This window comes from Acomys minous, assembly GCF_964271855.1.
Source record: "Acomys minous genome assembly, chromosome: 15".
In the NCBI taxonomy this organism is placed as follows: Eukaryota; Metazoa; Chordata; class Mammalia; order Rodentia; family Muridae; genus Acomys; species Acomys minous.
This window is the reverse complement of record NC_140497.1, coordinates 6,937,286-6,963,239: the sequence shown is the minus strand read 5'-3', so window position 1 is coordinate 6,963,239 and position 25,954 is coordinate 6,937,286. Positions and strand designations below refer to the sequence as shown.

At 48.3% G+C, this 25,954-nt stretch overlaps 1 protein-coding gene across 2 annotated transcripts in view; it reads left to right on the top strand.

Annotated features, from left to right (window-relative positions):
- The window catches only part of TUBGCP3 (tubulin gamma complex component 3), a 58,597-nt gene extending 32,859 nt beyond the window's left edge, over window positions 1–25,738 (top strand). For both annotated transcript variants that reach the window (XM_084759505.1, XM_084759506.1), the window contains 11 exons: window positions 1,293–1,403; window positions 1,826–1,934; window positions 3,121–3,310; window positions 5,092–5,227; window positions 6,108–6,176; window positions 10,332–10,467; window positions 15,904–15,992; window positions 16,076–16,207; window positions 19,345–19,485; window positions 23,922–24,038; window positions 24,701–25,738. In XM_084759505.1, coding sequence (XP_084615631.1) covers window positions 1,293–1,403; window positions 1,826–1,934; window positions 3,121–3,310; window positions 5,092–5,227; window positions 6,108–6,176; window positions 10,332–10,467; window positions 15,904–15,992; window positions 16,076–16,207; window positions 19,345–19,485; window positions 23,922–24,038; window positions 24,701–24,859 — 1,389 coding nt within the window. In that variant the 3' untranslated portion in view covers window positions 24,860–25,738. The remainder of the gene's footprint in view (window positions 1–1,292; window positions 1,404–1,825; window positions 1,935–3,120; window positions 3,311–5,091; window positions 5,228–6,107; window positions 6,177–10,331; window positions 10,468–15,903; window positions 15,993–16,075; window positions 16,208–19,344; window positions 19,486–23,921; window positions 24,039–24,700) is intronic.
- Window positions 25,739–25,954: the final 216 nt, after the last annotated feature.

Sequence of the window (25,954 nt, the reverse complement as noted above, 5' to 3'; positions counted from 1 at the left end):
ATTTTATTTGGAGAAACTAATGATAGAAATAGCACAAAATAATAAAAATAAAATGATAATACATAAAAGGCTACTTCTGTAATCTGGAAATGGGAAGATTGTACCAGAGTAAGGAAGCCTAAAGCTATAATAGCAACAACAAAACCGGAACAGGGCGCGCGCGCACGCACACACACACACCCACCCATGGAACGTACTGCAAACACTGGCAGATGATTAACTTGGGAAGGCTAAATTTGTAATGTGCAGTGATTCCTAGTTTTAAATGTATAATGTATGAAGAATTTGTATGTTAATAAAAGTCAAACTAGAAAGCTAGGCTAGAGACAGGTCGCAGGAGGAGAGCACCTAAGGGCACCTGTGTTAGTAGCTCCGTTTCCTTTAGTAAGGGTGCAGAGTACAGGGCCTCCCTGCTGCTGGGGGCGCTAGCAGCACAGGCTTTGGAGGTCTATGTGGCATCACGTACATACAGACTGATCAGTTCTGCTTCCAGAAAACAAGTTTGTAGGGACTGGAGCAACAGTACGTATGAAGCCTTGTGGCTGAAAATGAAAGCACCCTCTTTGTACTGTAGATAAGCTAGAGGCTATGGCTGCTGGATTTTCTTCCTGCTACAGAATGTCCTTTCTGGCATGTAGGTGTGGGAGGGAGAAGATGAGCTGTGACTTGGTTGGATGAGGTAGAAGTGTGCTTGTCACAGGTGGCACCAGGGGAGAGTCACATGAGGAAGTCTCTTCATTGCCCCTCGGCTGGTTGCTCGCAGTTGGCCTGTTGCGTGAGAAGTCCTGAGTGCTCTGGGCTCTGTCTGTAGGTGGCAGTTTGTGACTAGTGTGTGTGTTCAGGTGCTGCTGTTCCAGCCTGTGGCACTCTGTGAGGTGGAGGTGGTCATGAGCACACAACCGAGGGCCACTGGATGTGAGTTGACTGCTGAGAAAGCCTTGGAATTCCATGTGGATACCAAGGTAGAAGACCCCACTGAGCCCATAGAACCTGCAGGACGTGGTTCCTGGAGGCTGCCAGTGAGGGGCTTCATTGTCCTCATGCTAAGGCTCGCTCCTGTCTCCAAGGCAGGGTGCAGCTTGGTTTTATTGTAGTTTGGGTTTAAATGTCTGGGAACACAGTCAACTTAGAGAGCTTTCTGTCCAGAGTGGTGGTGTCAAACAAGCTCATTGTCTAAGTGAGTGGGCTCCTTGCGTCTGAAGTACTTATTTATGGATAACTTCGTAATAATTTGTTACTAGTAAGTAAATTTCTCACAAATATTTCTAATGCTAGTGTTCTTTTCCTCTTAGTTTTTTGTGGCATCGGATCCAACTGTTAAAACCGACCGGCTGTGGCATGACAAGTACACACTGAGGAAATCGATGATCCCTTCCTTCATTACAATGGACCAGTCCAGGAAGGTAGGGCTGGGCTGGAAGACACTGTGCCCTTCCTGTTGATGCTGTGACTGCGAATGCTTGACTGTGGGACAGGACTAATTTTCAGCTCCTAGAACTCACCTGATACAGACCTAGCACTCATGTCCTGTGTTTTTATTTAATTTAATTTATTTATTTATTTATTTATTTTTTTGGTTTTTCGAGACAGGGTTTCTCTGTGTAGCCTTGGCCATCCTGGACTCACTTTGTAGACCAGGCTGGCCTCGAACTCACAGAGATCCGCCTGCCTCTGCCTCCCGAGTGCTGGGATTAAAGGCGTGCGCCACCACCGCCCGGCTTGTCCTGTGTTTTTAAATCATAGCTAATATGTATTGTGTGAGTATTTGAATTGTTTGGGTCACTAACTTGTATAAAGGTGAATCATAGCTTATTTTCCTTTTTAGGTCCTTTTGATAGGAAAGTCAATAAATTTCTTGCATCAAGTTTGTCACGATCAGACACCTACCACAAAAATGATAGCTGTGACCAAGTCTGCAGAGTCTCCCCGTGATGGTATGGCTATTGTAATGGTGGTGACAGTGCTGGGATTGTGATGGTGGTGACAGTGCTGGGATTGTGATGATGGTGTCTGTGACATCATGTGGTTATGACGCTGTGAGGTGGTGAGTGTAGGCAGTGGTAGTGACCCTGGTGGTGATGATCTGTTGCTTAAAGCTTTTTAATTTATAGCATTTACACATTACTTGGATTTCTAAAATGTGCTCATACAGAGCATACATGTACATGTATGAAGTATCTATTGCTATGTGGATGCTCGAATGTTTTCATATGGAGTTAGTAGCATTGGAGTAGAGTTAACTGTTTCCTCCTTAATACTTTTCATTGCTTTATTCCCACGGTGATGAAAGGATAGTAAGTAAGTGAAGCAGATGGGAAGGCAGTGCAAGACTTATGACTCAGGGGCTGCAGAGATCCGGCTCTGCCTGCCTTCTAAGGTTCGTTTGCCAGCTGCTAGAGATGTGCTCCCCTCCCCTGCCCCCCTCTGCTTGCTGCCTGCCTCAGCCTCAGTGTTCGCCCGTCAGCTTATTTCCTGTTCTCTGGCCATCTTGCCGTCTTGATTCTTTGGCTTTGCATAAGGTGTTGTATTGGAAGTGGCCAAAGGCTGGAGCAGAATCCAGAGGATTGGAAAGCACCTGTCTCCCCGTGCTGGCTAAGGGCAAGGCCGAGGCTGTGGCAGGAGCTTCTGAGGTCAGGAGGCGGCCTGTGTAGCCCCCGAGAGCAGCAGCTCCCCACACAAGCGGCTCACATGCGGACTTCTGCATGGCCTCGGGGATAGTCTGGGGGAGAGGTGTGAGCCAGAGCCAGATTTGGGTTTACCTGTGTTTCCGAAAGACATGGAAGAGGGGGTGGAAGACATGCATGTGGTCCCCCGGGGTCTTGCAGTCCTGTTGGGACTCTGAGGCTCTGACGTCAAGTGAGGCTTCCTTAGCTACAGCCTGCAGTGCGATCATTACGCTTGCGTGCAGTGCTGGGCAGGGACCCTGGAAGTCCAAGTGCCAGCATCTACTCCTGGTCCAGGGGATCCTGGCCTTGCAGGTTCAGCACTGCGCTGCCTTCACTGGCCGTGGCTGGGTTGGGTCTACATTGATGATTGGCTCTGGTTCCATAAATGCCTTGACTTCCTCTGTTAAGATACATGTTACATATGGATGTGTGCCTGTCCCTTTTGTTTTTACAGCTGCAGATTTATTCACAGACTTGGAAAACGCATTTCAAGGGAAAATTGATGCTGCTTATTTTGAGACCAGCAAATATCTGTTGGATGTCCTCAATAAAAAGTACAGTCTGCTGGAGCACATGCAGGCCATGCGGCGCTACCTGCTTCTCGGCCAGGGAGACTTCATACGGCACCTGATGGATTTGCTAAAGTGAGATGAAGGCCTGAGAATAGGTGGCGTCAGAGCAAATGAGTTGCTTACAAAGTCTGTGTTTAAAATAAGCTGCATGGATGACGTTTTCATGGTTCTCATGCCTTACTTTTTCCTCTGTTGCCAGCAGACCATCAGATGTGTGTGGTGTCCCTGTGGGCACCGTGACATGTGCAGTGGCCCCTGAGTGGATGGAGTTGGAAGTTGGTCACAGTAAACTTCGGCTTCAGTCTGAAGTTCATTGGACAAATACACGTTTTAAGTTGGCCTCTTGGTTCACGTGTTTTCTGCAACTTGACAAAGTGCTGTCTTGTCACTCTTCCCTGTGGCCATCTTCCTGTTGTGGAATGTCTAGATGTGGTGTGGCTCAGGGCTCTGGACAGGACTGGTGGTGAATGGGCCACATGCCACAGTAGGCCAGTGCTTTCACTGAGGCATTTGAAGGGTGTTGTTACTTGCTGTGTTTCAGTGGTTCCTTTAAGAATGTACAAACTAACTGTTCCCTGTAGGACAAAAATATAGCAAGTTACTTTACACCACAAAGTTAGCTTTATCTGGCTTCCCAGGAAGTCCAGTGCCCAGCTGTCCATCTTCTCCACCAGGGGGGTTGTGTGGTGGAGCTGCCTGGAGCTGGTTGGAGCTGGTCATTGGTTGGTATGGCTGCCGCAATCCCACTGGCTGCAGAGCATTTCCATACCAGGACTGAGGGGGTTTCTTAGAGAGTTAGTTTAAAGGGAATGTGGTGAGGAGCTGTTAAAGGGAGGATGTTCCCTTGGTGCTGGCCTAGAAGTGCCTGGGGTGCAGACTGGCACATGTGCAGGCAGCCTAGCCAGGCACAGCAAAGCTGGAGTCTGGAGAACACGGCAGGCCATCTCCCGTGTTACTGTCTTCCTTCCCGGGGTCATCTGACGTCACAGTGTCTCCTCTCAAAGGTGTGACTTACATGTAAGGACCACCATCTATCTCCTGTTGGCTGCAGGCCCATTTGAGGATGTGTGCCTTTTCTCCTTGCCTCCACCCAGCACTGCATAGGCACACCTGAGATGACGGCCATCTCTTAGTCAGGAGAGTGGGGGCTTCATGTCGGGAAGCACAGCCCTTAGCACTGAAATGGTGTGCTGGTGCTGAGGCAATGGTGTGCTGGTGCTGAGGTAATTAATGGTGTGCTAGTGCTGGGCCCTTTGGAACTATGTAGTCTATATTTAGGTACATAGATGTTGGGTCTTTGTAGGAAATCATAATGATCCTATCTGTAGGTCAGTCATAACTTGAAAACTATCAATGTGTAGCACAAATAAGTACCTTTAGCCAAGCTGAATGAAAATTAATGTTTTTTCTGTTTTGAAGAAATGCTTTCTGCAACCCTGTTGGCAGTTAATGTCACGAAGCTTTCTTTAGTGAAGCATAGTTAGGATTTTAATGGTATTGTAACAGATTTTATGCATAGGGGTAAGAGAAAGACAAAACACTCCAAGAGCATGGTATGGGCTCTGCAGAGTGTCTGCCTTTGTGGTCTTTGCGGTGGTCGCACACAGGGATCTGGACCTATGCTCCTTAAAGGATTTCTATGAAACCTAACAGGGTTCTGGACCTATGCTCCTTAAAGGATTTCTATGAAACCTAACTGAGACCACAGGGTGGTTGCTGGGGACCATAATACTTTTATAACTGTGTCTATCTGTCCCATTTGTCTTTTCTGTTTTTGAACTTTTACTTTTTTAATTAATAATTTTTAAAAATATCAAATAACATTATCTTTAATTTCAAACATATTTCTTAAGGCCAGAACTTGTTCGCCCAGCAACGACTTTATATCAGCATAACTTGACGGGGATTCTTGAAACTGCTGTAAGAGCCACGAATGCCCAGTTTGATAGCCCAGAGATCCTCAAGAGGCTAGACGTGAGGCTACTGGAGGTACATGTGGGCGTTGGGACACGGGAGGGCACTGGGACACGTGAGGGGGCTGGGGGCACGGGAGGGGGCTGGGGGCACGGGAGGGGGCTAGGAGCACGTGAGGGGGCTAGGAGCACGTGAGGGGGCTGGGGGTACATGCGGGGGCTAGGAGCACGTGAGGGGGCTGGGAGCATGTGAGGGGTCTAGGAGCACGTGAGGGTGCTGGGGGCAGCTGATTCTCAGTGCCTTCTCCAGTATCTTCCTATTATGTCAGGCACAAGTCTGGTCATTCCTGGAAACTAAACATCCTGGGTGTGCTCTGCCCTGTTTTAGAGGAAGCAAGTCCCTCTCGTTAGCCCACATCTTACTGAGAGGCTAGTTCCCAAGTTGGATGCTGTGTGTGAGATGGGTCCCACAGAGCATGGGTGCGTCACAGGCACTTAGTTAAGTGAGGAACATTTAATAGTAAATTGAAGGAGCAGGCTGGGACTGCAGCTGCTCCTCAGAAGGGCTGCACTTGGAGTCAGAGTTATGAGTGTGAGTGCTCCCTGCCTGATCTGCTAGTCACTACTAGAGACTCACAGGTTCATTCAGAACAGCATCACTTACTCCCGCATGATCGCAGAGCCCCTGGAGTGTGCACCACTTCCTCCTGCACAATCGCAGAACCCCAGGAGCATGCACCACTTCCTCCTGCGCGATCTAGGTGCCCCGGGGATGTGCCACTCCCTCTCGCCACTTGGACGTTGGTGCCAGTGAGGAGGCTGATCATTGCTTGCACAGCAGTGTGCTTTTAAAGCCTGCACCTTATTTTACTGCTTTTCTTTGAGGAGTTGACAGGTTCTTTGGCAATAAGTACAAAGCCTTTCAGTTATTTGCTGTTTTGTTTTATTACTGTTAGGTCTCTCCAGGTGACACTGGATGGGATGTCTTCAGCCTGGATTACCACGTCGATGGACCAATTGCTACCGTAAGATCGACCATTCTGTGTACTTGTGTGCAATGTTCACAGCTGTTTGGATTGCTGGGAATTGCATTGTTTCCAACTGGCTTTCTTTTCTAAGAACTGAGGTTCAAAGTAATTGTGGTGTTAGGCTATACTCACTGAATGAGTTGCATAAGCCAAGACTGTTTCAGATAATTATTAATGAGTGCTGAAATGCTCCATTATTTTAAGAATTCTTAGAAATATCATTTTTTTCTGTCACAGGTTTCAGCAAGTGCTTAATAAATGCATTGTTCATTTTATGCCATTATTCTTAGACTGTAGCAACTAATTTAGGATAATTTGAAAGGAAGCATAGAGTATATTTTAGGGAAATCGTATTTTTCCTACTTAGATGAAATTTGATATTTAGCATTCATTTAAGCTGATGAGCTGCTAGCTGTCGCATTGTTCATGCATTTCCACTCACTTGTTGAGAAGGGCCATTTCTCCTACCACATCGCAGAAGCTCGGCTAGAGGAGTCGTCACGCATGTCTGCGGTTCAGTTGCCTCTCTAGCCATGTTCTCTCTCTTTAGGACTGAGCACAGGGCCTCTGAGACTTAGTCCTTTCTGTGTCTGAAATGCTGGGGAAGTGCATTGTGTCCCTTCTGTTACTGGGGATATTTGCTGAGTGTGACTGGGCTCTAACATCCCTTCTCTAGTGGTTGTGGCAGAGTGGCTTTATGCCTGCCCCTTCTGTGGGATGAGTCACACCCTTTGCTATGCGGTGATTCCATGGAAGCCACATTCACAGAATGGCAGCCACAGACGTGTCTTAAGTGGCCTGTGGCATGTGGCCTGAGAACTGTTAGGCAGGTTCTTAGCCTCATTAATCCCGACCATGACTTTGATCAGGTCAGAGCTAATAGTTTGAAACAACAACTGTTGATGAGTTGAATCTTTCAACATTGTCTGAGTGGCCTTTGTCCTGGGCATGTGTCCTGAGTGGTGGTTACTGAGCATAGCTGCGTGGTGTGTCAGCAAATTGTTCAGGACTTCCTGCTGTCTGCCTAGCTAGCTTATGTGCATTATGCATTTTCATGATAAAAGATAGTAGTAAGGCTTGGGACAGCTCAGTGCTAGAGCTCCGAGGCCTTAAGTTCCATCCCCAGGCTACAAAGACAAAATGCCATAGTAAAGATAACTGCACTGATTGTTAACAGAGTGAAAGTGCCTTACAAGGAGGCGGGCTGAGTGTGCTCTAGGCGTGTGCTTACTTACTTATTCGATGGGTTTGTTACACACCTCACTGGCATGTCAGAGCTATACATGTGTGTGTGTATAGCTAGAACTCAAAGGTTTTGAATACAGTTTCAGCAGGACTAAAGAAGAAAATGTATACCACAGCTTTATTTTAATGACACATCTGTGACAGCCCAGTCACACACAGCTAAGTTGTGACAGGAGCCTGGGCTGCCAGATAGAGAGAAGGGAGAAGGGACTCTGGGCTGTGTGGTGGCTCAGCAGGTCAAAGTGTGGGGAAGCATGGCTGTGCTGTTTCTGTTTGTGGCTGGCGAATTTTCAATCCTTGTTGTCACCACAGGCATGGTATTGTACACTATTAGACATTGTCTGTCAGGTTTGATTGCACACAGAACATACTGAGCTGTAACAGGAGGGGCTGGGGCGATGGTGAGGTGAGTTTGCTGTACAAGCTTGACGACTGCAGTTCAGGTCGCCAGCTCTCACGTGAGTGCTGGGTGGACATGGCAGCCCTCCTGCAATCCCAGTGCACAGGAGCCAGGACCTCAGAGTGAGCTGGCTGGCCCAGCTGAGTTACACAGGCACGAGCGCGCGCGCGCGTGCGCCCGCGCGTACACACACACACACACACACACACACACACACACACACACACACACACACACACACGGAAAAAATACACAAAAGATAAAAGGAAGCCCATTTTATAAATACAGTTATTTTTTTCTGCTTTTCTTGTGAATTTGTGTGTTACCTGTTTCCGTTCTATTCTCATTAATTGAAGTTGTCATTTTTTGAACAGAATTTAATTATAGTAGGGATATATCTTGTAGCAATCATATAATTATATCTTGTATAATAGCACCGTTAGGTTCTACTAATTCTAAGATATAAAATGTCAGTGAAATTTTTGGGTAAGTCTAATTTGGGACATTGTGAAATTCACAACCCAGGTTACTGAAGAACGCATTAGCTAAATGCAGCTCATTAACTATGTGAAGTATTTCTGGTTGACCTTGCTTCTCCTAAGTCTCAAGTTATTTGTGGTAGAGTCCATCCAGATTTAAGTGTGATGAGGTCATGGAGTCTTGATTCCAGCTGCAGAGGACCAATTGGAGGGCTTGCAGCGGTACTGTGTGCAGCGTCTCAGCCTGGTGAGGGACACCGAGGACAGGGCCTCGGGCGGCTGCTGACCACACTGACAGCCTGGATGCTTGCTCACTGTTGAGTCTCTACAGATGAGGAGTCTGGAGCTTACTTTATCTCTAGGCTGTAGTCTCCCTTAGGGGAACCAGCCAGCTAGTAAAAGTGCTGTGGTGACTCTTGCTTTAAGGTCAGAACCGGGATGTCTTCCTTTTAAGTAGTTGGTATACGAAAGACCGTGGCTTAACTGAACTTCTGAAATCAGTGAGAATATGGTACTCCAGGGGCTACTCTATGGTGTACGTGTAGAGAGAAAATCCTACAATTGACTCATGACATCCAGCTCAGCTCAGCTTCTGTAGTCACACGAGGATAATTAATACTGTAGGAAGCAAGCAATTTGCAGATGATCCCCCAGGCCCTTGTGGTTGATTTTGGAACTCGGAACAGTTTCCAGTCACTCCTATGAGGAGTTGTTTCCTTGTCCTCCTCCTCCTCTTCACCATCACCATCAAGTACCTTCCAAAACCTGCCATTGAGTGGCGTAAGGGAGCATGAATTGACCGTTGTTACATGAGATGTGTGAGGCACACAGCGGAACACAAGATAAGCTGGTTTACAGGTAAGAGTCCCATACTAAGGTGAAAGGAGCAAGCATGAAGTTCTAGGAGCCTGTGTGGAGTAGTTGGACAGATGGTGAGGTCCAAAGGTAGGGTGAGCACTGCAGGCTCTCATAGAAAGGCCGGAGGACAGACATAGACAAGGCAAGGCTTCCTGGAGATCAGAGCTCCTTCAGAGCAGGCTGGCCCTGTCTCCACGCTGCAGGCCTGTGCAGAGTCAGTGCCCGCAGCTCTACAGAGGCTTCCTTCACTGTCTAGTGCTAGGTGGGGCATTTAGTTGAACTAATTTATTTGTAGTTTACCTGATACCTTGACCAGCACGGGAGGGACAACAGGAGGAGGGCTGAGACAGTCTCTATACCAGGACACATCACTTGCTTGAGAAGCCACATCCATGGTACTGAGCAGAGGTTCGGAAGGAGTCTGTAAATCTGTGACGATGATCAGAAAGACTTGTTAGGGTAGAGGTGCCGCTAGGCTTGCCTCTACTTTTGGAGATGTCGTTACTAAAACAAGTGATTCCTCGGCCTGTCGCTTAGGAGTTGGCGCTTACAGTCATGTGTTCAAGTTTAGACTGGGCTGGGCTGGGCTTACAGTCCTGCTGAGTTATGGCTAGAGAGTTGGCTCAGTGGCTAAGAACACTTGTTGTGCTTCCAGAGGACCCACGTTCTAATCCTAGCATCCACACATCTGTAAGTACAGTCCCAGGGGATCCAGTGTCCTCTTCTGGTCCCCAAGGGTACCAGGCATGCCCAGCACATGGTTGCACAGACACACATGTAGGCAAATATAAAGCACAACAAACAAACAAAGCCCAGCGTGGCAGTGCATGCCTTTAGTCTTAGCGCTTGGGGGACAGAGGCAGGTAGGTCTCTGAGTTAGAGAGTTCCACCCTGTGTGAGGAGAAAAGCCTTGGTGAGCAGTCTGCTGGTCACACCACCTTCATGCCGGTGTCTCCAGCTACAGGACTGACAACATATCACACCTGCTGCTGGTTGGTAAGTAACCAGGTGGCTGCTGTTAGAGCCTGCTTCTTCTGAGATGCACTGCTTTCCTTACTTTAGGTCCCTTGTAAACTGGGCAGGAGTTGTGTGTTTGCTGATTGTGGGAAGGCTAGGCATGGGCTAGGAGAGTGTTTTGCACATGAGATACAGCCTATCTTGTCTCTCTAGGTGTTCACGCGAGAATGCATGAGCCACTACCTGAGAGTGTTCAACTTCCTGTGGAGGGCCAAGCGCATGGAGTACATCCTCACTGACATACGGAAAGGACACATGTGCAATGCGAAACTCCTGAGGAACATGCCAGGTAAAGGCAGAGGAGGCCAGTGAGGCCAGCCGAGAACGGAGCTGACAGGACCCACTGTTGTAGGAAAAGGTCATTGTGCCTTGACTTCATTACAGAATAAGAGAAAATTAAGTCATACTGGGTTTTTCCCCCATACCATAAAGTTTCTTTTAAAATCATGTTTGTTTTTCAATAATGTCCATGGTGTAGTTTAATTAAAATAACAACAACAACAACAACAACAATAATAATGTATGTTCTATTTGTGAGTGCCTGATCCTATGTATGTGCACCATGTGTGTGCTTGGTACGTGTGGAGGCCAGAAGAGGCGTTGGATGCCCTGGAGTTGGCATTACAGACAGCTGTGAGCTGCCGTGTGGGTGCTGAGAATCTAACATGGATTCTCTGAAAGAGCACTGAGCTATCCCTAGCCCCTAATTTAATTTTTTAATCACCAATAGTCAAGGAAGGAAAACCTTTCAATAGGTCCCTGGTTTATTCAAAATTCACTTAGTGCCTTAATTATATTCTCTTTGAAGCATTAATTTTTCTTTTGACCATAATCCAGGATGTGGACGTGTTTTATATTTTATAATTTAGAACTATAGTTAGACACTTAGATATTTAGTCGATTGTGTTAATGTTACAATATTGAATGACTTCAATTATGATAATTTTGAGTTCATTATGTTGAAATCAATTATGAAAACATTTCATAAACCTCTCTAAAGAACAACTGAGCTAAATCTGCCCTTTGATTAGTAAAATTAGTCATAAGTAAGATCGAGCTGTTGTTTGAACGAAGAGGTTTCCTCATCACTGCTGTGGGCTGCAGGCTGACTCCAGACAGCGATGGCTACAGCAGACTGCAGCAGTGCTGGCCACCAGGCCAGTGTGGCCATGGAGAGAGTGGCCTTTACCGGGGCTCTCAGCACTGCTCTGTACTCAGTGATGGCTGTTTCCTTGCTGGTAGCCGAGAAGGAAGTCAAGTGAATGCAGCTAGCTTCCTGTTTCACACGCTGAAGCTAACAGAGTGGTGCGTACTGTCTTCTTGACAGCGTTCTTGCCACAAAGAAACTGGCCTCTTTGGTCCTCAAGGAGAAACAAGTGTCTTCACGCAGAAGCTGAGGCAAGGCTTGTGCCTTAAGGTGTCCTGTTGTGTGCCGCCCCAGGCCTGACCCTGCAATTGCATTTCCTTCTGCTTAATCTGTCCACTGATTCGTGGACATCGGGCTTTTAGAGGAGTGTAGAAGAGTGTTAACCCTCTGGTATAGCTGGTGACAAAGCACACTGATTGGTGGCAGTGCAGTCCGCTCTGTGTGAGACAGTAGTCCTGTGTGAGCTCAAGAGATGTAAGTAAGTGGCTGGAGGCTGGCTGTGGTGTAGAGCACTTGCTGTTCTTGCTGAGCACCCAGGTTTAGTTCCCAGCACCCACATAGTGGCTCACAACCACCTATTACTCCAGTCCCAGAAGACTTGATGCCTTCTTCTGACAGCCTCTGACACCAGGAATGCATGCAGTGCGTATGCATGCATGCAGGTAAAACACTCATACAATAAACTTTATCACTAAATAATAAAAATAAATCTAAAGAAATGTAAGTGACAATTGTTTTCAAATAGTGCACATAAAGCCCTGTATTACACTGGACTGACAGATAACAGTCCGCGCTTTTGTCTTTCTGACTACTGAGCAGGACTGCTCCTGCTGGTAGTTTGCAGTGAGGCCGTGCTCCTGCCTAGTGCTGGGCCTGCCCTGGAGGCACCCCTTTAGGTGTGTCATCACCAGTCAGTCACAGACTCTCTCAGGACTCACATGGAGACCTCATTGTCACTTGTCTTTCCTTCCAGTGGAGAGAGTCCAAGGTTGAACAAGGGAAGTGATTGGCCCAGGGTTCTACAATTGACTTAGTGTGGCTTCTCTTATCGGAAGGCAAAAATGAAAGTCTTGGAGAAAAATGAGTCAAGAACAAGCTAAAATGAATCAAAGATGGAAGGCCCTGTGGGGGAAGCCAAGTCTCCTTCAGCATAGAACCTATGAAGGAACCTGAAAGATGACAGTTTTCTGGTCATTGCATTATAGGACACTTTGGTGACAAGGGGCTGGAATGGGTGCCTACAAGTCAGTCTTCTGTGTTCAGCCTGTGCCTACCGAAAACAGTAGCAGTATGCAGGCTGAGCCAGCTCATTGTCTATTGAAAAGCCATGGGAAGCCAAGGTAGCTCTGAATTCTTTCTGTTGGTTTTTCTTTTACCTGTACTCTATCACTTCTGAAGTGTTGCTCTGTCTTCACTGCAGCCATCAGGGACTGCACTGCCTGCATGTGTGCCAGCCACAGCATGGTCACTTGCCTTTAGAAAGATGGATGGCACAGTGGTTCTGGACTAAAGCGTAGAAAGGCAGTATGCATTAGTAATGGTAGGGAGCAGGGCAGATGCTGAGAAGTGCCTTGAGGCCACAGACTGATGTGTAGCACAAGCTGGTCTGATTGGCAGCTGTTTTCTTTGTGGTGATGTATTTAATAGTGATATATCTTACAAAGGTGGTACCTTAGGTGTCTTCCTCTTCAAAACTCATGTGTGGATAACTCAATTTCAGTGGACAGATGAGTCTCTGTGTCTAGAGTTGAACAGCTCTCGTGCCTGCCTTGGGTCTGACAGTGCCACTGCCTAGGGTGGCCAGGATTAAATTTGCAAAGAAATCAGCACCCAGCCTGAGTCTAACAGTGAGTTGTTGTCTGTGTGTGTGACTCTTACCTGTAATTCACACACACAGAATGCCATCAGGAGAGATATGAAGGCAATTGGATGTTGAACACAAAACATGCAGAAAATGCTGGTTTTTAAAGCATCTTTTAAATCCAAAGCATTGGAAAGTAAGTTGGTTAAGTGTTTGATCTCAAGCCACTTAAACAGCAGCCAGGAGAAGTGGGTAAATACTTGATCAAGCCACCTTAAACAGCAGCCCCAGGGGAAGTGGGTAGATACTTGATCAAGCCACCTTAAACAGCAGCCCCAGGGGAAGTGGGTAGATACTTGATCAAGCCACCTTAAACAGCAGCCCCAGGGGAAGTGGGTAGATACTTGATCAAGTCACCTTAAACAGCAGCACCATGGGAAGGGCAAGTTGTGGAGGAGATCTTGAAGCTGTGATGATCACACTAGGGTATTTCTTTAAGGAAATCTAGGACTTAGGGTGGCAAGGTGTCTCCTGCTGCAGGTATGCCTTGCTGAACATGCCTGGGCCACAAAGCTGGGTCAGCTTGCTCTGGTCTTTCAGGAGCCTTTAGAGGGCAGTCGACAACCAAAATGGTCACTAGGAAGGAGATTGGCTTGTCTGCATTGTGTGTGGAGAGTGTGCCTGCGTCTGTGTAGGTGCACTGTGTGTGCGGCCGCCTGCTGTCTTCAGAGCCAGAAGAGGCTGTTGGCCCTCCCGAAGTTGGCATTACCGACAGCTGTGAGCTGCTGTGTGGGTGGTGAGAAACTGCATGTAGGTACTGCATGCAAGGACAGGACGTGCTCGCAACTGCTGCGCTATCTCTCCAGCCCCAGTAGATCTTCCTAGCTGTGTGTGTAAGATTGTGTTTTAACCCACTATGGTACACTTATATGTTCATTGCGCTCAGTGTGGTGTTGCACTGAGGCCATTCTTAGAATTGGGAGGATTTTTCTTGCTTTAAGCTTGTATTCTGTATGCATTTCCAGGGTATGGGTAGAGCTGAGGATAGCAGGGACGAGTTAAGTCCTCAGGGGTACTGGACTGTGCTGTGCCTTTGACTCAAGCCCATGCTTCTGAGAGCCGCATAGAGCTGGCAGTATGTTTTCACTCCTTGGTCAGAAAGGACAGCCGTGGGGGTAGCAGACTGCAGTCATGCCTAGAGGATCTGTGTTCGCAACTGTGTTTTTCAGCAGGCAGTGACCTCACTGTCAGGTGTCACCATAGAAGAATGTCTCCTTCAGAAAATGAAGTGACAGGCTTTCCTAGGAAGAAAAGTATGTCCACTGTGTAGTGAAAACTGAAGGAAGAGCACATGTGTTAACTTTGTTCAGTGTGGCCCTGGTCATGCAGGTTCTGTGGGCAGGATTTGAGCACTGGGGTGAAGTGAATGCAAATAGCTCAGCCAGCTGGTTCCCAGCTTGGAGGTTGCTGCAGAATGCACCCAAAGTGCACAAATGTGAGGTGCCATCGCCCAGTTCCATGGGTGTTTTAGAGTGCACCGCTGTGCTTCAGGGTCCCTTGGGACATGCACCATCAAGGTGGGAGAGGCAGAGCCCTTTCATGCCAGTTCTTGGTGAAAACCAGAGTCCTCTGCAGAGTATTTTCTTCTGAGGTTACGTCCGTGTATAACTTTGTAGTGACAGGTGGCTCTGTCCTCTGCATGGGGAACAAGGCGATTGTATGGCTGGAGGATTAGGTTAGATAGCCCAGCCTCAGTGGAGAAAACCACACCCTGTCCAGGAAACCGAGAAGCAAAGCCTCCTCGTCAGATGCACAGCCGGCATGTGTGAGCAGCGTCTGCTCACTCTAGACAGACCAGAGTACCGTGACCTTGAGTCCAACCTGGCCAACTAGCGAGTTTATTGGGTTGTACTGATGAGGAGCTGCTTGAAGGAGCACATGTGACTCACATTCAGCCGCATCACTGAAAACCCACCCTGGCTTGGGTACAGCTAACCCGGGCTATATTCCTGGAGCTCTGCAGCCATGTGTCCCTGAAGACATGCAGGCCGCTTGACAGGTTGGCAAGCCTCTTCCTGTAAAGAAGATGGGCCTCTCAGCTTCTCTGGACTGGGGAGGCGTATTTACTGTCTCATGAACCCCCCTCCTCTGTCTGGTGGGACCATTTCTATTCAAAATAATTACTATACAACAGCTGTATTCATAGATACAGATTCCAGAGTGTGGGTGAGGCCTGTGGAGTGTGCTGCTCTCTGAGGGTCTGTGCCGGTGGGCACAGCAGAGCCCTCTTCTAGTCTCCAGATGAGTAGGAGAAACTTGGTGGTGGATGGACCAGTTGTAGAGAAAACATAAAATAAGGCTTCTATTTATGTGTGATGCTCACTTGTATAAAATAAGCATTTGTACTTAGCTGTGTGTGTTCGTGAGTGCTGGTGAACAGGCACAGAGACCAGAAGAAGACATCTGCTGTTCTCTCTTGTCCTACACCTTCCTCCTGGCCAGCCAGTGGTGCTCCTGCCTCTGACCCTCCACTCCTGGATTATAGGCGTGCGTAACCATGCCCAGCCTTTTACATGGGTGCTGGGGATCTGAACTCAAGTCTCTGTGCTTGCTGAGACATGCTCTTGCCCACAAGGCGCACTCCTTTAGCTGAAGCACAGGCATGAGCTGGAAGCCGCTTCCTGCTCGGTGTCTGGAATTAGAGGGCAGCTTGCAGGCAGAGAGGGCTGCGTGAGCACCAGCGCGTCCCCGCCCTGATGACATTCTGTGTCTTGCAGAGTTTTCCGGGGTACTTCACCAGTGCCACATCCTGGCCTCCGAGATGGTGCACTTCATCCATCAGATGCAGTACTACATGACCTTCGAGGTGAGCCGGCCTCTGCCCCTGCCGTGTGGCTCAGAGCTGGGAGACGACTAGGCCCTTCCCAACACCTCAGCTTGTCCTTTCAGGTCCTTGAGTGCTCTTGGGATGAGCTTTGGAACAGAGTGCAACAGGCCCAGGACTTGGACCACATTATTGCAGCACATGAGGCATTCCTGGATACCATCACCTCCCGCTGTCTCCTGGACAGCGACTCCAGGGTAAGGCTCACTCCTGCAAACCAGGACTGGAACTGCCAGTTGTCAGGCACCGCCACATCTGAGAGAAAGGCTTATTAAACTTGGAGTTTGAGGGTCGCTTTCTAACAGAATTGGAATAACATTGGTGATATGGGAGTGTGCTGTAGCAGCTAATGTGGCTGTGACGACAGGGCAGGCAGCAATGCCCTGTTGATGGTGTAAGGAATAGGAGGCGTCGTCAGGAACGATGTCCTGTGGAGCTGTGGCAGGATGGACACTAGAAAGGCATCGGAACACCAAAACAGTGGTGGCATGCATGAAAATCCCAAAGAGTGGAGAGATTAGAACTTCTTCCTTCCTCATGCTGGGAGTCAGTCCTGGCCTCTGCGTCTAGACACTCGCACTGAGTCTGCTGTTTCATTCTCTTGGTCTAGGGGCAGTGGTTTTAGTTAATGGCATATGGCTGCATGGCTTTAAACAGACTGAGTGCACTAGCCACGAGCATGTCATAGGCTGGGCTTTCCCCCGGCTTTCCTTTCTTGTAGTGACCCCCCGCTCTAGGAAGTTACATGTTTTGAGCAGCGGGGCTTTCCTGGAGCTCTGATCTCTTTAAAGGTCTGGGTGGAGAATGACCATCTCTGAGCTTGAAGCAGGTAAACTGGCCATCAGGTTGAGGTCTTGAGCGTTTCTCAGTGTGCACTGCTCCAGACACGTTCTGGGTTTGTGGGGAATGCTTCTGCCTGGGCTTTCCCAGGACTTTTGTGTTGTTTCCTCTTGGTCTGCGTTAGCCCACTATGGTGGGTAGAATTATTGAGTTATATGTGCGACAAATGGTGATTCAAAGGTACTTCTATGTGGAACTTGTTTTCTAGATATGGAAGTCATGTCATAGAAATGCTTAATATATGTTGACCATAACTACTAACTCAAGAGATGTGCATCGGAAGTGGTCCTGTTGGCCGTTCTTGCTAAGTGCAGTGTCTGTGTTGCAGTGGGTGTTGCATTGTCACTTGGCACATGTTTGTTATGAATGTGATGGCGTCAATGTCCTGGGAGTGTATGATGATACCCACAGGTCCTCCGCCGTTCCCCATGTTGTGCCACGGTCATGGAGCACCCACACATGGGTCAGCTTCAGTGTTCAGACAGACGGCAGGTTCTTGTGACTCCAGGGTTCTCCTGTTTTCAGAGGCGCAATGTGACTTTGTGGGAATTATAGGATTCACCATGGTAACTGACTTGTAGCTGCTGCTCTTCAAGCTGTTGAAGTCATATTTGATGTTGTTTTGCATGAGTTAGACAGGTGTGAGTCACCAGGTGTATTGCTCTTGAGAAAATGTTGGCGTTACTAAGGACTGTACCCACCGTCACCCTGAGCCCTCCAGGGCTCTGCTAACATGGGCTGAGCTCATCAAAGGATGGGAAATGTCTGTGAGACAAGTTGGAGCATCCTAATCCTTGCCTTGACAGAAGAGCTGTGGATATGAGCGAAGTCCAGAAAAGCTTGTGCTGCCTGCCTGTCGGCAGCTAGTCCTGGAGAAGAGCTGTCTGTGGTGCATCTCAGCCAGCCTCACTGACGGAGCCCTGCCTCCTGACCTGGTGCCCTCATAGCTGCTTAATGAAGCAATCGGCTGTTGTAGCTCAGACTGCTCTGGAAGTGTAATCCTCCTGCCTCAGCCTGTGGAGTGCTGAGATTATAGATATGAACTGCCACTCGTGGCTTTTGGGCATTTTTGTCATTGTTTGTTCCTAAGAAATAAATCTGTTACATAGAACAGAGCAAGGCAATCTGTTATGGATGTATTAATTTTAACATGGTATTTTCAGTATGTCACTTTGTGAGAAAATCAGTTATCACAATACATAGTGAACTTGGAGGGGGAGGAGTGACAGTTGCGTGCGTGTGCGTGTGTGTGTGTGTATCTCATCGTTTATGCAGCATTGAGGAAATATCCCAAGCAGCACAGTGACAAGGTGCAAGCTGTAGGCGCTCAGAGTGCCCACAGTGCACACTTTACTTAAAGGACACATCAGTTAGTGACCTTGAGTGCAATACAGCGTTCCAAAATTAAGCTGTACTTTGCATGACTGCAATAGAGAAATAAACTAGAGAATTACATCTTTATTAGAATGTAAGCAGGACCACCTCCATTCTTTGTTGTCTACTTTTGCCATAAAATAAAATTCTGACAGAGAACAGGATGACGCTTGCTTGAGCATGTTCCTCGCACGAGCCAAGCAGCTGCCTGTTTAATGGCGTCCCCTGACCTGGCCCTTCTGTCTCCCTGCATCGCTGTGAGGCTTGAAGGCCCTGTTTCGCATGAGTGCCTAGGTGAGCTCAGTGTCAGTGGTGCTGCCCGGCATCTCAGCAGGACAGGGCATCATTAACTGTGGAGATAATCTTCTCTTCAAGCTGCCTGGGGCATGTCTTCCACCATGTGGTGGTTTGAAAGAAGAGGCTCATATGTTCCAACGCTTGGTCCCTCAGTCAGTGGAACTGTTTGGGAAGGATTAGGAGGTGTGGCCTTGCTGGGGGAGGCGTGTCCCTGGGAGTGGGCCTCGATGATGTTTCAAAAAGCCTACAGCAGGCCCAGTCTCTCTCACTGCCTGCTGCCTTTGCATCAGGATGTAGAGCTCCAGGGCCATGCCTGCCTGCTTTTTGCCATGATCACAGAATAACCCTCTGAAACTAAGCAAGGCCCAACTCAAGGCTGTCTTTATGAGTTGCTGTGGTCAGGGTATCTCCTTGTAGCAGCAGAGTAGTAACTAAGGCACTGCAAGGAGTAGGAGGAGCCTGTCCATTTTGTGGTGCTGTGAGGCTTTGGAGATGTGTGCACACTTGTACACTCAAAGCACACACTGATAGTCAGTGTGTCTATGTCCTCAGGTCACACTCTGTGCAGCAGATGCTACTTTACAGCAGCCCGCTCTCAAGAGGCACATCAGTCCTGTAAGAACTCGGCAGCACCAGTGAACAGCGGTCACTGCTGTCAGGGTGGAGGCCTCATCTGACCAAGTGCTCTTAGTCACTACTCCTCAACATGGTTACATTGGGGACCATTTCCCTGAGTTTTAGAGGAGACGCACATGTATATCAGTAAGTAGGTGCCTCGCTAGCGTCTTGAGGCTCTGTTCATTTAAAAACGCTGTCTTTCCAGGTACTTTTAAATCAACTCAGAGCTGTGTTCGATCAGATCATTGAACTTCAGAATGCCCAAGATGCCATGTACAGAGCTGCTCTGGAGGAGCTACAGAGGCGGCTGCAGTTTGAAGAGAAGAAGAAACAGCGTGAACTCGAGGTTTGGGTTTTAAACTCCTGCTTTCTCACTCCTGGCCAGTCACCATGAGTGGCCATAGCTGCCAGAGTGTTTCTGCTGGAATTTCCACAGACTGAGGCTGCGTGTGTCTGCCCTGAGTCAGAGGAAGCTCTGTGCGCTGTGAGCTGGAGAGGTCACCACTGCTACCATACCAGTGGCCATGGTGTCCCAGTGTCTCTGTGAGACTCGCAGCTGAGGGATCAGGCACCTGGACGGGTGTACTGCCATATGAGCTGTTTCCTTAGGACATTTCTGTGTGTTCCCAGCGGCCTGGGGTTAGTGAGACCCATCAGTCAATTGGGCTGGAACTGTCTCTGCTGTTTCTGGGTGCCTAGGATTGGAGTAATGGAAGTACAGTTAGGTTGGGTTCTACTTTTGAGTATTGTTATGTGATGCCCACGTGAGGGGTCTGGCAGCCACATCACAGACACCGAAGGGTGGAGTTTGGAAGTAGGAGTTTGTGTGTCCTTTTGGTGCTACTGGGGTATCTCATGGCTATAGTGGTTTGTGGGTAATTCTGAAGAGCCACTGATTGGCACACACATAATCTCCTGATCCATGCCTAGCAGCCTGTGCATGGCTGAGAAACGCAGGATTCCGCCCTAGCTATCGAGTACCATCTCTGCTTTTGGTAGAGTTGCCATCTGTGACGTGACTTGTAAAGCAATCATGATATGCAGTGTGATCTCAGGGTCACCCATCTGGAAAGTTGTTAAGCTATATATAACAGCCCACTGAGGCAGGCAGTGGTAGTGCACACTTTTAATCCCAGCACTGAGGAGGCAGAGACAGGTAGATCTACGAGCTCCAGGACAGCCAGAGCTATATAGTGAGACCCTGTCTCCAAAAACCAAACAAACAGTTTATTGTTTTGATGATAGCATGGTGGCCAGTTGTGTGTGCAGTGGTAGCTCACAAGGTTCAGCTGTCCGCAGTGGAAGGGGCATGGTACCCACTCAGTACAGGGTTAGCAAGTGTGCTTCACCCAGAGACACTTGCGTGTCTGGGGAGAGCTGTACAGCTGAAACTGCCTGCCAAGTTTATTTAAATTCAAAGGGTAAGATAACCCTGCAGCAGTCATTCAGGTGTGGGTCCATTGAGCTCAGAAGGATGGAGCCAGCTCCTGGAAGGGTTTCAGCATCCTGAGCGCCTTGCTGCGGAGGCTGGCTTCCGCCTTCTGACATGCCGCTGCTAGGTGGAGCAGTCCCAGAGGTCCTTCTGCCTGCAATTCACCGCTCCTTTCTACTCTCTTCCCACTTTTCTTCTCAAAACCACTTCAGTTATTATGATATTTCCAATTCAAATTTAGGATTGAAGGGCTTTTACTTCTTTCAGTTTAAAAAAATACATTTTATACATTGACACTCCTGGTTCTAGCATTAGCATACTTAGTTCCTGCTGCCTGTGACACCCACATTCCTGTACACACCCCTGTGTTCAGTGTGGCTCTGGGACCAGGACCAGCTGTAATAATTGGAAAAGATAGTGGCTATTCCATCCCTGAGAGTCTGTCCCTCTAGGTAAGTGTGTTCAGAACCAACACCGTCCTGTCCCGTGAGGCGGTGATTCCATGTTGTCCCTGCCTTCATTTCTGCTGCTGCGCTCTGTGTGATAGAACGTGGCTGTGAGCGCCAAGATGTTTGCTTATTGACATACCAAATGGAGGGCACAATACTGAATGTTTGAGGTTACTCCAAGAATACAGAACTCTTTGGAGTGGTCTAATAAAGTTGTTATAACTCACTTTTGCAGTTATAAGGAGGAAAGGGAAAAATAATTCCAAGTAAAATCTGATTTCAGATCTGTATGGCAGACCTGCTCATTGCTGAAGTGCTGAGAGCTTTTCCCAAGGTGAAAGTGAGACTGGGAACTGTTGGTTTGGCACACCGTGCACCGACAGTCCCACCAGTGTGAGCATGGCAGGGAGGCAGGGCAGAGAAACAGGGTCTTTTGCAAAGAGGTTGTGGGCATGAAGTGAGTAAGTGAGCTTGTCCGTGTGTTTAGAAATCAGATGTGCAGAGTCTGTTTTCTCGTGTCAGTGTCAGTCAGAGTGAGATCGCCCCCAACGGTCCGTGTGTTCTGCATGTTGTCAACACGGACCGAACATGACCTGGCTTCCTTGAGTTTCGGTGTCAGTGAGGCCCCTGGAGCCAGTCCCCGTGGACCCTGGTTTTCTTAGTTTCCTTTCCAGTTGTAACAAAAGCATCTCGGGGAGACGGGCTTTGTCAGCTCTCAGTTCCAGGTCCTCCCCCATCAGTTTCCCTACAGGCTTTTCTACAGCACAGTCTTATGGAGGCGTTTTTCTCAATTGAGGTTCCCTTCTCTCAGATCACTGCAGTTAACATCAGGATGACATAATATTAGCCAGCATACTTTCTACCTCTGCCCCCAAAATTTTATGTTACTTTCATAATTTAAAATACAGTCTAATTTTAAAAGTTTCCATAGTCTTGCAGATTTTCAATATTTCAATTCAAAGACTGAACTGTGAACTCCTATAAGATCAAAAACAACTTACATACTTCTAACATATAATGGCACAGAATAAACATTCCAACTTAAAAATGAAACAGTCAAGGGCATAGCAAGGAATAATCAAACTAAAACCTTAAATCCAGCAGGGCTAATACCAAATCCTGCAGCTCCATGTCCAGCACCTGGGGCTCTTGATGAAGCTGGCTGGGCTCCGTAGGCTTCAGGCAGCCCGTTCCTTCAGCCCTTCCACTTGTGGCACGCATAGCTTCTCAGGCTTGGGCCTGTTCCTCTTCCTGGCACGTGTCCCATGATCCTGGCATCCACACACGCTGGGGTCTCTACCACAGCTTAAGTTCATCCTCACAGCTTCACAGAGTGGCCTCTGTGGGCTTCCTTCCTCTGGGGCCCTCAGCCCTGTCACATGGTGCCTGACCTCAGCTGCTCACTACCACTTCTTCCTTCTTGTTTTCTTTTATACTTTGAAAATCGTAGGACATAGACAGAGCCCTCATTTAGAAGTGTAGCCTGCCCACGGCCCACAGGTCTGTCAGCTTCTGTGTGCTAACCCCGAGGAAACACTTTCCTGATGTCCCAGTGCAGGCCACCGGGTTTCTCCTTCATGGTGCTGAGCTCTGTAACAGCCACAGCTGCCTTTTCTCTTGAAGCGTGTCCATGCACCTTTCTAACTAATTAGTTCATTATCTTTAAGTTCAGTGTTACTCAACATCTTAGGGCACTGGCAATGAAGCCAAATTTTGGCTAAAACATCATATTGTCTGGCACAGTCCTTGTTCTGGCAGGCCTCCCGGGCCAGGCCTGGGCTGTGAGATGGTGGGTCTATAAGCTATTGACTGGTCTAGTTAATGCCTAACGAGAGGGGAAGGCACACATGTAAAGACATCGAGAAGGAAGTAGCATCGTCTTTTCCCTAAGTCTTTGGAAATAGACTGAAACTCACGGTCTCTAGGTGCCTGAAGTGGACTGCATTTGGATTCGCTAAAGGGGAGTAAGCTGTCAAAAGCACAGTTGGCACTGCTGGGAAACCTCCCACCCACTTGGCCACGGTGCCAAGTTACAACAGCGCCATTCATTGCCAGACTGTGTGAAGTACCCGAGGCCTATGGACTCAAAACGAACAAGTGTGAGTTCTGAATCAGATAAAATGCACATGAGATTGGGCTGGAGAGATGGCTCAGAGGTTAAGAGCACTGGCTGTTCTTCCGAAGGTCCTGAGTTCAATTCCCAGCAACCACATGGTGTCTCACAGCCATCTATAATGTGATTTGATGCCCTCTTGTGGCCTGCAAGTGTACATGTAGGCAGAGCACTGTATACATAATAAATAAATAAAATTTTTTTAATGCACGTGAGATACCCTAGCAAAGTGAACCGCTTCCCCGTCCAGGGCATATGCCAAAAATGCCAAGGTTCAGATCAGAGAGTCTCGTAAATAGAATCTACTGTGTTCATTGATGAAAAGAGAACAGGCTGGCTGAGCAGTGGTGTTCAGTCAAGTTTACCATTCCCTGGAAAACCTTTTCTGGGGGGAAGGGGTGTTGAGATATGGTCTCAGTGTACAGCCCTATCTGGCCTCCAACTTACCCATTCTCTGGCCTCAGGTGGGATTACAGGCTACATGCATGCCTGGCTGAGAATGATCTGTTAGTGGGAGAATAAATGGATGTGTCTCTGGGAAACACGCCAGTCCAAGGGGTGGGGGTGGGGGGATGTTCCCACGCGAGTGAAGAGCGCCCAGCACTCAGACTGACAGGTTCCCTTCATGCTTGTTGTCTGAGTGGGGCATGTGGAGGCTCACGGGGCATCTGTGTCAGGCACACCAAGCCAGGAGGAGACCGGCTAGCGATGTGCTGAGCGTACGATGCTGTTAGTATTCAAGCAAGCAGGCACCCAGCAGTTAAACCTGCTGCTGCTTCTAATTCCAGGGCCAGTGGGGAGTGACGGCGGCAGAGGAAGAGGAGGAAAATAGGAGGATCCGAGAATTCCGGGACTCCATACCCAAAATGTGTTCACAGTTGCGAATATTGACGCACTTTTACCAGGTATGTATGAGCATGCACCACGGTGTCCTCTTTCGTGACTGGTGTTTGCTTTCAGAGGGTTGGACTTGTGGCTCATCCTTGTCATGTGAGCAGTAGGAGCTGGTGGTCCAGTTCATCCTGACTGAGCTCTCCTCAGGGCGGCTGTACAGCTGGGACGAGAGAAGCTCGGTGGGAGATGGGCACTGGGGACCTGTGACTTCTCATGCTTTTCACAGTGACTGCATTGAGTGCTGTCGCATTGGATGGTGTAGGCAGAGCGTGGGCTTGTTTCAGAGATCTAAGCCATGGATGGTCACAGTGACTTTGCTAGATCAACATCTGACAGAACTGTGTCCTACCGGAAGGCTGCCTTTCACAGTGGTGTGGAGCCCCAGCAATGGTTCTGGGCTTGAGTGATGATTGAGGTGAAAAAGACAAGCAGTGGAACACCAAGCTTTCTGCACAGAGCAGGGCCCGTGACTGCTCGTCCCTGTAGCATGTGAGTGCAGAGGGATGGCAGTGGTCAGCTGCTCTCGCACACAGGGTATGCACTGCCTGTATAGCTGTACAGTTACTCCTGATGGGAGCCACACAGGCTCAGTCCCTGCTCGAGGCTTCTTGGTAGCAGCGGCATTGGGAGGACATGGTTCTGACCGACCGCCTTTCCTGTGGTCTCTTCCTAGGGCGTTGTGCAGCAGTTTCTGGTGCTGCTGACGACCAGCTCTGATGAAAGTCTCCGGTTTCTCAGCTTCAGGTTGGACTTCAACGAACATTACAAAGCCAGAGAACCCAGGCTTCGGGTTTCTCTGGGCAGTAGGGGGCGGCGCAGTTCCCACACGTGAGCCTGTCTTGGGGTTAGCAGATGCCCACGCAAGCCCAGTCCGTCCAGGCAGCTGGGAGCTGCACACAGGCCACAGTGTTGCAGCACTATGTCCGATAGAAGTCTCGCTATCCACCGGACTTGAGTGTCTGTGATGTTACTGAGTTCAGCAGGCTGCTCGCCTACAATGTAGTCTTGATAGTTGAAAGGCGCTGTGATGCCTTGGAACATCTTATTTCCACCATGTAGTTTATATTTGTCAGTTAAAAAAAGACAAAAAAACTAACAACAACAAACTGTTTCTGGCTACAGAAAACTAAGGCAGTGGTGTGTTCATAAACGAAGAGTAATGTCACTGCTCTGTTTTAGCATTCTCCCTAGGGACAGTGTTTGTTATCATGATGACACTAAATTGAAACATGTCTCTAAAAATTTACACCAAGTGTTTTGCTTTGGGTTAGAGTTAAAACAAGGTGCCTGGTGAGGGCTCCAACACCCGAGCACCACCTCACACTTGTTCTCACTTTCTCTTCCAAAGTTTACATTTTTATATTTAGTTTGCTATCTCAAATAATGTGTGAAACAGTCCAGAAGAGCAGGAGCCGTGTGGAGCAGAGGTGCCCTAGGCTAGCCCAGCCGTGCAGACCTTGTGCAGACGTGAACGGGGCGAGGCTGAGACTGGTCTGTTTTCAAGGTCTGATGAGTGTTAGAGAGCAGCCAACTTGGATATTGAAGGCTTCCCTTCTCCTTGCCTATTTTTTCATTGTAAATATTTATATATTGCTGACCAGATGATGGAGGGAACTGGTTTTTTGTAAAAATGTCCTATCCGGTCACATAATTATGCCTTTTTTATGTTGCATAAGTGAGAACTTAGAGAATTAAAGACCATTATCTTTCAGATGTTTCACGTGTTTCTTGAGTACTCTTGGGAAACATGTCTGCTTGCTGGGTTTGGGGGTGGGGACTGATGGACTTTGCTTGACTGTGCTACAGTGCATTCACGGTTTAAAATGTGTGACTTGGAGTAGGAGGGCATGCAGGCAAGCGCTGCTGTGCACTGTCCTGACCAGCAGCTGGCAGCGCATCCAGATCTGTCTAAAGTTCCAGGGCCCTG